We start from the raw sequence: 14,775 nt of genomic DNA, 5'->3' as shown, positions 1-14,775 counted from the left end.
AAGCCATGGTATAGTTCGCACACTGCTTTGTGGCTTGCTAAAGCTACGAACAAGCATAGTCAAAAGGAGATAGTGCCCTCTGCTGTTTAATAATAGTATTATGATTCATTTTGAATCTTACCAAATCCAATTTGAATCTTCACATATTTGTCTAGGTTGCGGTGTGATATTTTTTCCTAGATAGGATGGACCTGAATAAGCATATCTTTACTGAATGCTATGTACACTCAGTCCTACCTTGTTCACTTCCGGGGTCAGAATCTCAATCTTCCTCAGTCTCTGGAAGGCATCGTAGTCAGACTCTCCAAACAGTCGGATCGGTTCCCCTCGTTCTCTAAGCCGCCGAATTACCTACACAAACACAGCGGTGCGAAAGACACGTTTAACTTGTAGTCAAGAAAGAAAAACTACTGTGAGGGAAGTGTTAATATTTTATCTAGACTCACTTCCTGTCGCGACAGTGTCATTGGCAGCTTCTCTTCTGTTAGTTCCAGTTCTAACACTGGATTAGCTGAGGTGGATGGCTCATCTTCTTCCTTTTTATCAATCTTCAGGGAAACGTGGGGAGATAAGAAATATATTCAAGTTATTGGAGGGATGTGAAGGTAATATGAAAGTCCAGAATGTAAAGAGCATCTGCAATGTCTTCATGAGATGACACCTCGGGATCAAAGAAGACGTGTGTCACTATAATAAACTGGATTGCACACATTCACATCCCTATCTTACCTGCAGCTCTTCAATAGACAAATAAGGATAACTATCCAAATAAATCAAGCATACTGAATATTACATTAATCTCATAACTTTCATTTAGTGGAATTTGAATGGTGGTTCCATCACCTAAAGCCTAATCACAGGCAAAACATTGTCTTTGCAACAAAAGGAATCAGATCATGCTTTTATTGGCACATGCATCCCGGTACTCTTAGATTGTGAGTTAAGGAGCACAATCTAAAAGAACAGACAGAAACGGATTACAAAAAATGCTTCCAAACAAACAATGGCTCTTGCTCAAATAAACAAAGTATACTGCATGTGTGCAAAGAGCATAGCTCGATAGGTTTTCAATTGCACAAAGTAGAACATAAATGCAGTTTTCTATAGAGCAACTGTTTCAAGGCAATGCAAACTACTGACACAAAACCAAGGAAAACTTATAGTTGGTCTAAATACAAAAATCTGCTAAAAAGTGCAGCTTGAAAACAGAATTATTATTTTTTAATTTCAGTTCAGTATCCCATGCTGAAATCCACACCATGTCTGTGTCCCACTCTGGCTTTGTGGATTCCTTTCCTTGTTCCCTTTCTTTCTGACAAGTAAATTGTCGCTGAGTTTGTAAATAGTTTGTAAACACATAATTGGTCCAGCGTTTAGACCAGTTCTCATAGTGGTTGCTGTACATATACATAATTGTTAAAAGCATAAATATCAACAGTAGTGGAGTACTGGAAGCACCAGGTGGTTCAGCAAAGTCCTATAATGCAGCTGATGTAGAATACATTTATATTTACAAATCATTTGTAAATCGTAAATGTATGTAATTGGCTAGACACTGACAGCATTTTTTTTAAAGGTATGAAATCAAAGAAAAATCCACATCTTTCCAAATTACGTGGAATAGCACAATAAGGAGAGGAGAGCTGGTGGCCAATCTCATATCAAATTAGTATAAGTTTACTGAATTGACGGATGACGAATGTATCTCATTATCCTGCACCAAAAATACCCAGCCCTCATCGAGCTCACAACCCACACTGGAAAGCAAATACATCTCCACCATGTCGTTTATGCTTTTAGCCTCACTGGCTTCAGAGAGTGAAATTTCAGAAAGGGTGCCAAGGAAGTTGAAGCCTTTGGGACACAGTGTGTTTTGTCCTTTTATCATGCATCCTGTCAGCTACTTTCACTGTGCAATCCCATACCTGGCTCTCAGAAGTCTCTTTCTGAACCTACAGATGCAGGCAGCAGAGGCAGGTTGGGGAAAAACAGCACAGTAAACACAGATACAAACACTAATGTACAGCTGAGCATCAAAGCCTACCTTCATTTTGTTTCCTGGCAAAACGTTAAATTACAATATTAATGTATCAAAGTAAACATGAGATAAAACTGAACTGAAGAAAGGCAGTGATTTCGATGTGTTTGTGTGAGAGAGAGATCTTGACATTAACCTTATATCCACATCTTCTGAAGTAATCTTCTTGCTCCTTGCGCGCAAGATCGGACCTTTTGAAGTATTTTTTGGTGTCCTGGATAGAAAAATAAATGACATGTTTTACATATTAAATCAAATAGAGCACAATAAAAAGAGTGGCATGACATGGTAACGCTAAATCAACAGAGATCCCGTAGTGAACATTCCTTATCTTTTACTATGACAACGTAGTGAGTACATCTTTAACACGTATAGTGAGAAAAAGTATTCAACAGAACTTCCTTTCCTCTGACTTCACATAACAACATACTGTGCTGCATGTAAGCATCTAGTCATTTCAACTCTTTTCAACAAGAACAGTATCTCAAAACTCAGTTTGAAAGTTCAAGTTTTACTGAATATGAGCATGAATTGATCAGGTGTCATAAACCGACAGTGAAACCATTAAAGAAAGTCTACAAAGTATATGTTAGAGGCAGCAATCAAAGGAAGGACGCGAGTAAAAGAGTGACACGATATATTTAAGTTTGCTGAATGTTGACATATCTACACTGAATAATGAAACACACACTACCACACGAGGCTGTCGCTGATAGGCATCACCTATCCATCCCCTTATTCCAATCTTTCCATCACACTGGACATATTAGTGGTAGTTTACTGACAGGTTGTTCTTCTTTGGGGTTGAATACAAGTGTTTTTGCAGCTGGGGTCGAGCACAGTTGATTTAACATTAGCATTAAAGAAAAAGATATAATAATAATACTTATTACAGTCGATTTTTGCACAACTTGATATAGTCTTTGCACTACTAGTACTGTATAGTTTCACATACATATATCTATATAATTTCCTACATGCACATTACTAGTATTAGACCTGTAAAGTATATTCACAGCCCTGTTTATAGCCTATTTCTTTCCACTTATATGTACTGCTGTATATATTTTTTGTCCTGTGCAATTATTTGTTTTTATACCATGCCAAAACCTCCTGCTGTAACCTGTATAAAGTGTACATACAACTCCTATTATCTTATTCTGTTTTCATTTATATCTTGTATTCTTCTTATCTGTCGTGTAGTCTCTGGAGCTGCTGTAGCGAGTGAATCCCCCCAGTGTGGGATTAATAAAGCTAATCTTTAATTAACAATAAAGTTTGTCTTATATCATTAAGTGAATATCAGAACTTCTGTCCACACGACGCTGATCTAACCTTGACGCTACGTTACGTATTTTATTGTAATTTAACTGTTTTTGTTCACTTTAACATAGGCCTGTTATATATCACACATGCTATGTCTAGGACACTATCGATACTGTACGTGGAGTTCAATAATGTATCAACAAATCGATGATTGTGGAAAGACGGTGTGCTAACGCTGGCTAGCAACAGGGCTAAGTTAACCAAGCACACAAAAACAAGCAACATCATCATCTACTCACGTCCACAAGCTGCTTTTCTTCGAGAACTTTCCTTTTCCTTGCGATCTCAGCTTTCAGTATATCCATTTCAGTGAAGTAATTGTGGTCGTTATTCGTTTATTTCAACAAATAACTACACATACGCAGTGGGACAACGCTACCAGCAACACGCATACACCGGAAGTTAATATAACGTTACATATCCGAGCACAGACCTCCAGTATAAGAGTCCTCAGTATTGTGACACTATCGTTGTGTTGGTTGTTTTTCAAAATAAAAATTGGGAAAAAATAATTTTGTTTAACTGAACATTTGTCTTACTTTCTTTTTAGTTTTTAGAGATCAGCATAGATAACAACATCAAAGCTTAAAATGTTAATCAGAATCAGAAATACTTTATTGATCCCCAGGGGGAAATTTGTTTTTTAAGTAGCCTACTCTCCTCTGGGCATAATTAAACAACAAAAATATTGCTTTATGTGTTGGTCTGTGTATATATGTGTATTAGGCTAGGTAGTTATTGGAATGGAATTATATTTTAGGCTTCAGTGAATAAAAAGATTACACAAACCAGGTTTCAAATTAAACATAAAGGGGTGACGGCAACCATAGGCTTCTCAAAAACATTCATAAACTCTGACTGCTATAATGTATGGCTATGTGGAGAAAGTGAAAATGTTTGTCCAAAGTCAAATAGCATATTTCTGTGTTGATCTACAATCTTTCTCAGTTCTAGCCTACAGTGTATGTCCATTTATTCCAAAATGAGACAATGGGATTTTTCAAGATGATAATTCGAATTCAGTTTTAATAAAAATCATAAAAATTTGTTTAATAGGCTCAATGCTTTTCTCTGTCAGTGTCACTTTTTAACATTTGGACAAAAAATAAAATCATTTTAAACAAACAGCCTAGTTTTATTAAAATCAATATGGTTCAATTGGCATATTTAGCTAGTTTTACAAAAGCACTGTTTTAATAGCCAACCTACATACTATACACTTATTTAAAAGTTTGTTCTGACCTTTTCATGTTGCTATATTTTGCTGCATTTTCTTAAATAAAAATGACTAAATTAGATTATAATCAGACAGCTGATGCTTCTTTTAATGCAATAATTAGCTATGTGCAATCAGGCTTTAAGTGTGACAGGTGACCATTCACAATGGCACAAAATACCCTGACTGAGGGTCAGTCTATTCTACCAAGAACAGGGATTCTGAAACGATGGAAAAAGTGTCACCAACTGAACTGACCTGCACTTGTCATAAGCGACTCAATACTACCTCCTATTTTTCTGCCAGTGACTCAGAATTTATACAGTTGCCTGAAGCGAGGTCATGACTGGAGGGAGGGAAAATTCATCCTTTCGTGCACTACACCAGCCTCAGATAGATATGGATATCCACTACATGTCTAAGGAAATATACATACAATCTGAGTCCTGCCTGCCTATTAGAAATAATATATTTATTCTAATAAATGTAACATTAAAACTGAACAACCCATTCACCAATGAGTTTCAGTCACCTGCTACTTGCTCCAGTCATACATTAGAGATAGTCATTTAGTTTTGTTTTCTAATCTAGAAAATAAGTCCCTCGGATATGAATAATATCATTAATAGCAGTCTTCATATGATACTTATCCATGAGAAACCAGAACAAAGTTTATGTTTGCAGTCTGGTCTCAAATCCCAGTCCATTGTCTGGACGCTAGTGGCAAATGTCTGACTCGACCTTTTAGATGAGAACATACCATCAGGTGGCGCAAAGGGATATGTGACGAATTTTTAATATTAAAGTCATTAATTTATTTACATGGCGGGAGGGAAGAACCAGCATCATGCTGGGAACGGGGATGCCATACAATAGCCGTTATAGCATTTATCAAGTCAATTTAAGCTTAACACGGTGAAAATCTGCCGATGACAGGAATCTGTAGCGCAGTCTGAGGAGAAATTTAACTGATTAATAAGGCAGACGGACAGTGATTCCGCTGAGTGTATCCTAGTCACTGATTTCGTCTTTCTGAGGAGCGATTTTCGACTGCACGACTTACTGTAGACTATATCCCCCCTGAAGATGGAGTTTGGAGAAAGGAAGAGGAGAAGGAAGTCACAGAGCTTTAAACTGGTCACGGATGAAGGTAGGCTGCTGAATGAATGCAAGACCTTGCAAGACGCGCGTCTGTGTCTGGGTGTTTGTCTGGCGCTGTGTGCCAGCAGAGACGACTCTGTAAACAAAAGCGATGGCCACGACAATGCCCATAGTCTGTGCTTTGGTTCAACCAACAGCTATTTCTAATGATTCGAGTCTTGCATGTAAAAATCTCCCGGGACATCAGTTTTCAAGATTGATTCAAGAATGAATTAAGTAAATGAATAGTCCCATTATAAAAACATGGTGCGCATTCTCAACATACAACATGCAGCTTAAATTGTTCACTTTTTGCTGAAGCTATACGCTCTAGGCCACCTCTCTTGACTACACTACTTCATACTACCTACAGGTGGTGGTTTTTGCATGGGATGGGAGGGGGGCTGGAGGGGGGTCTGCTTAGGTTGACATCACAGTCCTTATCAGCGTGCATAATCATCATGTTACACGCATAAGATTGCAACTATCTGTCACACAGGCTGTTGTTGGGAAATTAAAATTTAATTTCAGCTACTGTAACTGTTTCATAACGAAACCTTGCTGTTCTTGCAGATTCTGACCCTTCATATATGATAAATTCCAGCTGTAAAGATGCCAACGGAGAGCCTAAGGATGCTGCTGTGCCTGATGGTACGTGCTAGTGTGAGGATACATTTCTATGATATATTATGGCAGATCTCACTAATTATACTGACACCCTTCTCTCCCGCTGTAGTTTGGGTGGGGGATGAGGGCATGGAGATCAAGAGGCAAATCACAGGAATGATGAGGCTTCTGAGTGAGAAGACCGGCAGGGTATATCAGCGTGTGGGAACAGAGCAGGACAGCTTAACAAAGGAGCCCCAGGATAGGCATCTGACCTGGGTACATCAGCCTGCACCTTTATCTCTTGTATCAGAGGACCACCAGAGCAACAGCTGGAACTCTGCAGGGGACCCAGGACCTTCACCTTCATCCATATCCACCCCCATCCCCAACGGTCCAGGCTGTGGCCAGTACAGCACCCGCTCCAAAGCCATGAGGATCCTCAACAATACCAAGGATCTGATCAAAGTGAATGATGATAACGGTAGAGTACCAAAGTGGAGAAATGCAACAGACACAACTTTAATTTCCTAAAGAAGAATGATGATGATAGAATGAGAGAAGACAAGCATTTTGTTGTCAAGGGAGAAACACTATACATACGTATTTGTGTGTAAGAAAGACACTAGGCATTGGCAAGTTTATCCATACAAGACAGTCAAACACTCATGCACATGTATAACCAATTGGTTGTCAGAAACATGGCAATAAAGGACATTGCACCCATGTGAGTATGCCTGTTTGAGTAGATAATCACTAACCAACGCACCTTTCCAGCAGATGTAGTCCCTCCTGATGTGCCAGAACCCCCCTGCTGTATGTGTAACTGTAAGGGCACCTTGCAGGCTATTTTGCAGGAAATGCGCGCCATGAGGAGGCTGATGCAGACTCAAAAAGGTCAGTGGATGAACACAAACACAGTCACAGTATGAGAAAGTGAGAAAGAGAGAGAGAGGGGAAATATAATGTGTTACTGTCTTTTTCTAGCATCCTTAGAAAGACAGGAACAGGCAGTATCACCATGCCAACCTCGTCTTGGTCCAGGCCCCGCTCCTCGCTGTAGGCCCCGCAAGAGGAGGCCAATCTATAAAATGACACCACTCACTGTGTCTAGTAATAGAAGAGCTGCTCTTGCCCCTCTGGAGGCATCACCACTTACAGCTGCACCTGCAGAATCTGAAAAGAGGAAAGAATGTGAGAAAGAGCAAGACTCGTCTACACCAAACACTCATCCCGTATCCTCTGGGGTTTCTGTGCTGCCACCTCAGAACAATCCAGTAACTGCCAACAACACACACAATCCACTCCTGAACCAACTAAGAGAACCCCACTTGCTAGAGGTAATGTACACACTGGTGTGTGTTTTCTGTGCTTAATTTATAGCTCTGGCTACAAGTTGTAGCTTCTCTGTATATTTATTGATGAATTAATTTTTAAATATGTGTATTTACTGTCTTCATTGAAAATAAACTCTATAACGTCCATCAGAAAAATCATAGAACTTGCAAGTGCAAGTTGAAATAACCCATAAATAATAATAGTTTTGCACAATCATCCTCATGCTTTACTTTATAATGTCTACAACATCATGAGATAAGGCTAAACTCATAACGATAACTTATGTAGAAGAGTTTCTGTTCTTTTTCCTTTTTCCTTCTAAAAACTAAAATATTGTTATATTTTAATGCACCGTTTCCCCGTAAAACTTAACAATCACACTGTGCTTTTGACTATTTTTCAGTCTGATGTGCGTCTTGCAGAGGATTATGACGTGTTTATCTCGAAGGCTCAGCTAGACTCCATTCTGGTCAACTATACACGCTCTGGCAGCCTGCTGTTCAGGAAACTGGTGCGCATATATATGTTTTTCAAGAGCTGGTTCACATGTTAAACATGTAATAATTTACCTTAATAGTAAGCTACATTCACTAAGGGCTCAGCTTTAACACAAAGCTGCTATATGTTTAGGTGTGTGCCTTCTTTGACGATGCTACCCTGGCTAACTCCTTACCAAATGGAAAAAGGAAGAGGGGGCTGAATGATAACCGTAAGGGCTTGGACCAAAACATCGTGGGTGCCATTAAAGGTACGCGAGGGAAAGTTTTAACCGGTCTCTTTGTGCCAGGGTAGAACAATAGGACACACAGGCAAACATTAATATATATATAATGTTTGAACTGTGTCCAGTGTTTACAGAGAAATACTGCACTGAACACAGAATAGAGAAGTTGCCCGGACCACGAGATTGGGTTCAGATCCTTCAAGATCAGATCAAACTTGCCAGGAGGAGGCTGAAAAGAGGTACTGATATAGACCAAGTTATTACCCCATTTTCCTTATCTTATTGAAGTTGTTTATACTACTGTACTACTACTGTATACTTATATTTGATCTAATATCAGACGCAATACGCAAATGGTTTGTATCAATGGTCAAAGGACATAAATGTATTATGCAGTAGTAAGTTTACTAGTATAAGTCAATTACAAAGTTAAGACCTTCTGATATAAACCTTCTTCCTTTGGCTCCTCAGATGCTGCAGAAGCAGAAGAAGTCTTAAATGGACCTTCCACAAGTATGATCCTCATATATTTAAACCTTCATACATTTTGGCAGCTAACACACACACACATTATCATTTATTCAGATGTCTAATTTTTATCTTTATGTGTCTGTACCTTTCCCTTTATATCAGTACATCTTTCCATCAGCCCCCCTCTGAGCCAACAGTGTCTTTACCTCTCACCACTTCACTGTCACAACACACACACACACAAACTGGTGTTGCTGGCTCGCTCATTGGCTCATATGTCTTTGTCATGCTGTCGCTGTGACATTTGACATTCACACGCAGCTTCCCAAAATGTCAGCTAATTATCTTCACACCATGCGCCATACCCCCTTTCACCTCTCTATTTCATTCTCAGTGTCTCAATAGCATTTCTCTTCTCTTTCTGCTGTATCAGTTTGTGTTGTTCAAGGTAGGCTATGAGACCCATAAAAACCCACCAAATGTGTGAATGCAGTTGTCTTTTTTGCTTTTTTAATTAATGATATTTTAAATTTTAACATTGCTTTCTTCATTTGTTTTCAGGTTGTGACTATAACAAACCTGCAAGTGTGAAAGGAACAGGGGTTAATATGACTGGCTGATTCGAGGGCTGCCACAATGGCCTTACTACATATTTGTTGATTGTCTTCATTACTCCTCTAACTTGATGCATTTTGCCACTTTAGTTATGGGTGTAAAGGCAAAAAAAACAATAGGACCAAATGAAGGAGAAGCTTAGTCACTCTCTCTCACACACACACAACACAGACACACATACACTCCACCTTTTGTGGTGCTTAAGACTTTTCACTGGACACATACTGGGATCTGGGATTTTGTGCCAATAGATAATACTATACACTTTAAAAAAAATGTCATTTCCATGTTTAGGGGTGACTTACTGTTTATATGACAGGCTACAATTTTACTTACCTAGTTCTCATATATCATTACTAGGAGACATCTAAAATGAGACAAAGTAATGTAATGGTATAACATTCATATATTTTTCACAAATTACTTTTTACGAGAAGTTGTCCATCGTGGATTGTGCCTTTTAAGTGACCAATACTTCAGTGGGTGTAATGTGCAGCGCAGCATCCACCTCAATTAAAAAACATTACATCCAAAAATAAATGTATTTTTGGCCAATTTTGCTTATTAAGAAATAGGTTGTTAGGCTACATCTGGCTGAAAATATAAAAAATATACAGTATTCTATGAATAGTTGTTTCCTTTAATTATTAGAATCTCTGGGCTATGCATATCAGTGCTATTGTTGTTAATATTGTGATGGAATTACAGGCATTTTCCTTTAATTTTGGCTCACTGTGCATATGAAATGAATAGTTGTCTCCACCATTAAATAAGGTTTCTTGACTCTTTTTGTTTTTGTGTTGTTCTTTATACGCTAGTTCGTTAAAATGAAGGAGAAAATAAAAGAGACGAGCTTCTTATCTCTTGATGAGTTCTTCCTGGCATAAATATTATTAAACATGCTATTGCTCTAATGTAACAAAACATGTATTGCAACATTAAACATAATTCTATCAAAACAAAAGTCCACAAATGTAACTTTATAAAGCCCAGCCTTTGTTAAGCAGCTCCTCTTGCAGCCAGCCCATGTTATGTTGTTGTAGGTGCAATTGGAGGGAAAACAGTAAATTAAAGGTACACTCCATTGTAGAGTATTTGTTGCCAGACTTCACAGCTCATTAAAGGGGATGTTAAAGCCGCCACTGTGCAGGCAGAGGACCCTTTGAGATCTCGTGAGTTCCCTCTTTGTATTGCACACCATATATTGACTCACAAAGACGAAGCGTGGTTGGATACACATGCACATTAAAATATGTTTAATTATACCGGGTAGCGCTATTTCTTTGCCCCCAAATTCCGACTTACAAGACAAACGCATCTCACTTCTCGTCAGGCTTTCTCGGAGGACGCCCGATTCTGGCCCCAATGCATTGTGGTGCCGTCCCCGCTCTTCTGTCGGGATCCACCGCTAACGTGAAGCTGGTAAGGATAAACTGGTCAGAGCAATTAAAGGGGAAATGTTGCAAGAATATAACTCCGCTTTGGTCCTAAAATCGCATCTAGGGCAATTGTAAACACCTCTATTGCACCATATCATTATAAACTTCACACAGGTGGCATGCTCGGCGCTCTTCTGTTGATACGAACTCTGATGTTGCACACATCGCATGGCGAGGGACAGGAAAGGGTTAATTTTTTCCGCCGCCGACATTTTTGTTCGGCGCTCTACGGCAACTTTTCAACTTACATGTGCAACGGGCTGGCGCTATGTCGAGCAAAATGTGTGTCCCCCGTGGGCTGCAGCCTGCACGGTGTGTGTGTGTTTACATGCGTTAGAAGCTCTCCAACTCGGCCACAACCTGCGCTCTTTGTTGCACGGAGCTGCTTATGCCTCATCAACCCCATTGCACGGAGCAGCGTTCGCCAGCAAGAGCTCGCAGTGAAAACGAAAACTGCATTTACAGGGACGTAAACGTGACTGTGAAACGATGTAGCTGTCACTATGTCTCAAAAGTTTGAGTTTGAGCTTTTATTTATATGATATGTGGCTTACAGTACACCAGAATAGACAGTTTACCTCTGCTCGGTGCTAATATTGTTAGCCAGTGCCCAAGGGTTGAATGAACTTTGCAGCATTTTGTCTCTTGAACACTCCCGCAGAGTACTAACAGAGGCCCGTTCAGCAACTTGCAGGTAGTTTAAACAACAAACCAAAAGGTTATAAGCAACCAATAACTGGACTCAATTCTGTAACAGGTGGCCAAGGTGTTTACAATGTCCCATGTTATCGTGGCTCATTCATTTGTTATTGTAAGAATCGATGAGCACAGATAAGTTATTAGTGTACATTTCAGACTCTAGCAACCCATATTAACATGTATTCCTTTTTACTAAACTGACAGCATTTAATAAATCTTGTGCATAAAAATTAAAATACACCTGGATTGATTGCTTTGTTCTTAATTTATAAATATATCTGGGTAATCTAATGCAGTCCAATACCTGTCTAATGAATTCATTTGCAACTATTTCATTAATTGATTAGTTGTTTGAATAAATTCTTGTTTCCAGCTTCTCAGTTGTGATGATTTGCTGCTTTCCTCCGTTTTATATAATTGTAAACTGAATAATAAACAGAATATATTTTAGCTTTTTGATTACTGATGAGAGGAAGACATGAAACACTTAGCAAGCATTAGCAAAAGCGTTTTTCTAATTTTCTCTATTTATTTATAGACTACTGAATTTAGCTCTCACACAGTCTTAAAAAAACGTAATATAAGCTGCACAAAGACATTTTAAAGGTGTTCAATCTCATTTGTACTTGCAGTGATGCACATTAAGGAGCGCATTTATTTGTGAATAATCTGAGACTGCATTGGAGTCTGGTGAATGAACTAAGGTGTTTTAAGTTTATACCATTAACACGATTTTCCTTTTGCCCCTTGTGATACCCAAACAGTGTTTCTAATCACCAGCTTCATTCTTTCTGGTCACTCATGTGGTTCTAGTGGTGAAGGCCCAGACTTTCTTCAGACATGTCCGTGAGGGAGTCCTTTAACCCCGAAAGCTATGAGCTGGACAAGAACTTCAGACTCACACGCTTTGCTGAGCTCAAGGGCACAGGCTGCAAGGTGGGCTCTCCTTATCACAATCTCCCTCGGATGCATCATTGTCTTTGTATAGCTATACACGTTAAATAAGTGTTCCGCCAGAAAAGAAATAATATGCGAAAATGGTGGTTGTTGTCTTGGGTCACAGGTGCCTCAAGATGTGTTACAGAAGCTGCTAGAAACCCTACAGGAGAACCACTATCAAGAGGATGAACAGTTCTTGGGGGCAGTTATGCCCCGATTAGGTAATGATGATCTTCACGTAGCACTATAATAACAAATAAGTATACAGTAATAAGACTAAGTCAATAGCTCTAACCACAACTCTTTTTTAGTTGGTAGATTTTTTGTCTATGGTACCATATTACAAATATTCAGCTTCAAAATATCACTTACAGAGCTCTTTCATTTTTAAAGGCATAGGCATGGACACCTGTGTGATCCCCCTCAGACATGGAGGCCTTTCTCTGGTCCAGACGACAGACTACATTTACCCTATTGTAGATGACCCCTACATGATGGTATGGATCTCCCCCTTCCTTCCTTTTTGCCCTAGTGTGTTCCTATTAATTATACATTGTGACAAATAGAAGGGTGTCACTCTTATAATTCTTTGTTCGGCTGTATTATTGCTTTACACACCAACCAATTACGTGCTTAATTTTCAGTATTTGTATTTTATAGGGAAGAATTGCTTGTGCCAATGTTCTAAGTGACCTGTATGCAATGGGAGTGACAGAGTGTGACAACATGTTGATGCTTCTGGGAGTCAGCAACAAAATGTCAGAGAAGGTAAGAGGCATGTCTGCTGATGGATCTTTGTGTCTGGAAAATAACTGCGCAGCACCAATTGTGTTAATGGTAGAAAAAACAGAATACCACTCATTGAGAATCACAATTAAAAAACATGTTACTAAACAGTTATGGAAATGAATAATGTTAAGAAAGATGATGATTTTTTATTATTATCATTATTTTTATTACTGTTATTAATACGTTGTGCTCCCTGTCCCTGCTTTGAATTTCCTGGGTCTTTACAGGAGAGAGACAAAGTCATGCCACTGATCATCCAGGGATTCAAGGATGCATCAGAGGAAGCAGGCACATCTGTAACAGGAGGACAGACGGTGCTCAACCCCTGGGTGGTGATGGGAGGAGTTGCAACAACAGTCTGCCAGCCCAACGAATTTATCATGTGGGAATGACTTGCTACTACATATTTCGTTACTTGTGCTGTTTGTGCTACACACACCATCCTCAAAAATTTATCGTTTGGCTGTAATTGTACACTGTAAAATTGCAATGATGCCATGTTTGACATTTCCCAGGCCAGATAATGCAGTGCCAGGAGACGTGTTGGTGTTGACCAAGCCACTTGGAACACAAGTGGCCGTCGCAGTACACCAGTGGCTAGATATTGTAAGTCTGCCTACTCACTCATGAATAATTTTGTGTGGACTTGTTTCTGATACACACTAATGCTATCAACGGTATATGTTTGTTTTATCTCCCAGCCTGAGAAGTGGAACAAGATAAAGCTGGTGGTAACCCAGGAAGATGTAGAGCTGGCCTACCATGAAGCCATGATGAACATGGCTCGACTCAACAGAACAGGTAAAATCACTGTGAATCATAACTGCCTTACACCTGTTTAAAAAATATTATTATAAATTATTATTATTGTCATTATTTTTCTAACAAATAAGCATGTTAACTTGAGCATGACTACATAAGCTGTTGGGCAGAGAAACATTGAGGATGGGAGACATTTTTTAAACTACAGCACCCTCTGCAGCAGCAAGACTGTATTGTACCATCTATGGCAAGCTTCTACTAATAATGTGACATTTAAATACTAAAAGATAATGTTCCATGTGAGACATAAGTTACATACTATAGGTTTATACAACACAATAAATTGTCATCACAAATAACTGGGACACATACACAGAAATACGTGTTGTGTGTGACTCCCTGTGTCCGCATGTGATTGAACTGTTTTAGTTGCCTTTTCTTGTATGAGATTGTTCTGTTGATTCCGCTATGAAGAAATTCATGCTTGAATTACAATATCTGTCATTATAGTATTTATTTATTGGCTTTCAAGATGTCACACAATGTTTGGGTCACATTGACTTACTGTGTGAATCAATATTTGTTCATACCACTGACTAATCTTCATGACAACAGAATTGTGTGCATCTGTAATGAACCAATTAATCATTCAGATACCCTTCTACTTCTGTTT

At 39.0% G+C, this 14,775-nt stretch overlaps 3 protein-coding genes across 4 annotated transcripts in view; 2 read left to right on the top strand and 1 right to left on the bottom strand.

The window, feature by feature from the left end:
• Window positions 1-3,784, bottom strand: part of prpf18 (PRP18 pre-mRNA processing factor 18 homolog (yeast)) — a 7,359-nt gene extending 3,575 nt beyond the window's left edge. The window contains exons 1-5 of one of the 2 annotated variants that reach the window (XM_035665304.1): window positions 3,604-3,784; window positions 2,175-2,252; window positions 1,926-1,952; window positions 447-548; window positions 238-351 (exon numbers count right to left, since the gene is read on the bottom strand). In XM_035665304.1, coding sequence (XP_035521197.1) covers window positions 238-351; window positions 447-548; window positions 1,926-1,952; window positions 2,175-2,252; window positions 3,604-3,669 — 387 coding nt within the window. In that variant the 5' untranslated portion in view covers window positions 3,670-3,784. The remainder of the gene's footprint in view (window positions 1-237; window positions 352-446; window positions 549-1,925; window positions 1,953-2,174; window positions 2,253-3,603) is intronic. The other variant, XM_035665305.1, reaches the window with a different exon arrangement.
• A 1,712-nt stretch (window positions 3,785-5,496) lies between these two features.
• On the top strand, window positions 5,497-9,479 carry bend7 (BEN domain containing 7). Its single transcript, XM_035665527.1, has 10 exons — window positions 5,497-5,730; window positions 6,294-6,371; window positions 6,457-6,810; window positions 7,104-7,223; window positions 7,314-7,666; window positions 8,068-8,175; window positions 8,295-8,412; window positions 8,514-8,627; window positions 8,860-8,901; window positions 9,421-9,479. The coding sequence occupies exons 1-10, from the start codon at window positions 5,667-5,669 to the stop codon at window positions 9,477-9,479; spliced, it is 1,410 nt and encodes a 469-aa protein (XP_035521420.1). The 5' UTR covers window positions 5,497-5,666.
• A 1,767-nt stretch (window positions 9,480-11,246) lies between these two features.
• The window catches only part of sephs1 (selenophosphate synthetase 1), a gene marked incomplete in the record, with an annotated part of 5,711 nt that continues 2,182 nt past the window's right edge, over window positions 11,247-14,775 (top strand). The window contains 9 exon segments of the mRNA XM_035664323.1: window positions 11,247-11,607; window positions 12,245-12,316; window positions 12,426-12,548; window positions 12,676-12,772; window positions 12,945-13,048; window positions 13,212-13,319; window positions 13,568-13,722; window positions 13,856-13,946; window positions 14,042-14,141. Coding sequence (XP_035520216.1) covers window positions 12,453-12,548; window positions 12,676-12,772; window positions 12,945-13,048; window positions 13,212-13,319; window positions 13,568-13,722; window positions 13,856-13,946; window positions 14,042-14,141 — 751 coding nt within the window.

This window comes from Morone saxatilis, unplaced genomic scaffold, assembly GCF_004916995.1.
Source record: "Morone saxatilis isolate NCDOM2014 unplaced genomic scaffold, NCSU_SB_2.0 Contig2, whole genome shotgun sequence".
NCBI classification, from domain to species: domain Eukaryota; kingdom Metazoa; phylum Chordata; class Actinopteri; family Moronidae; genus Morone; species Morone saxatilis.
The sequence above is the reverse complement of the archived record's forward strand: the minus strand, read 5'-3'. Positions and strand labels throughout refer to the sequence as shown.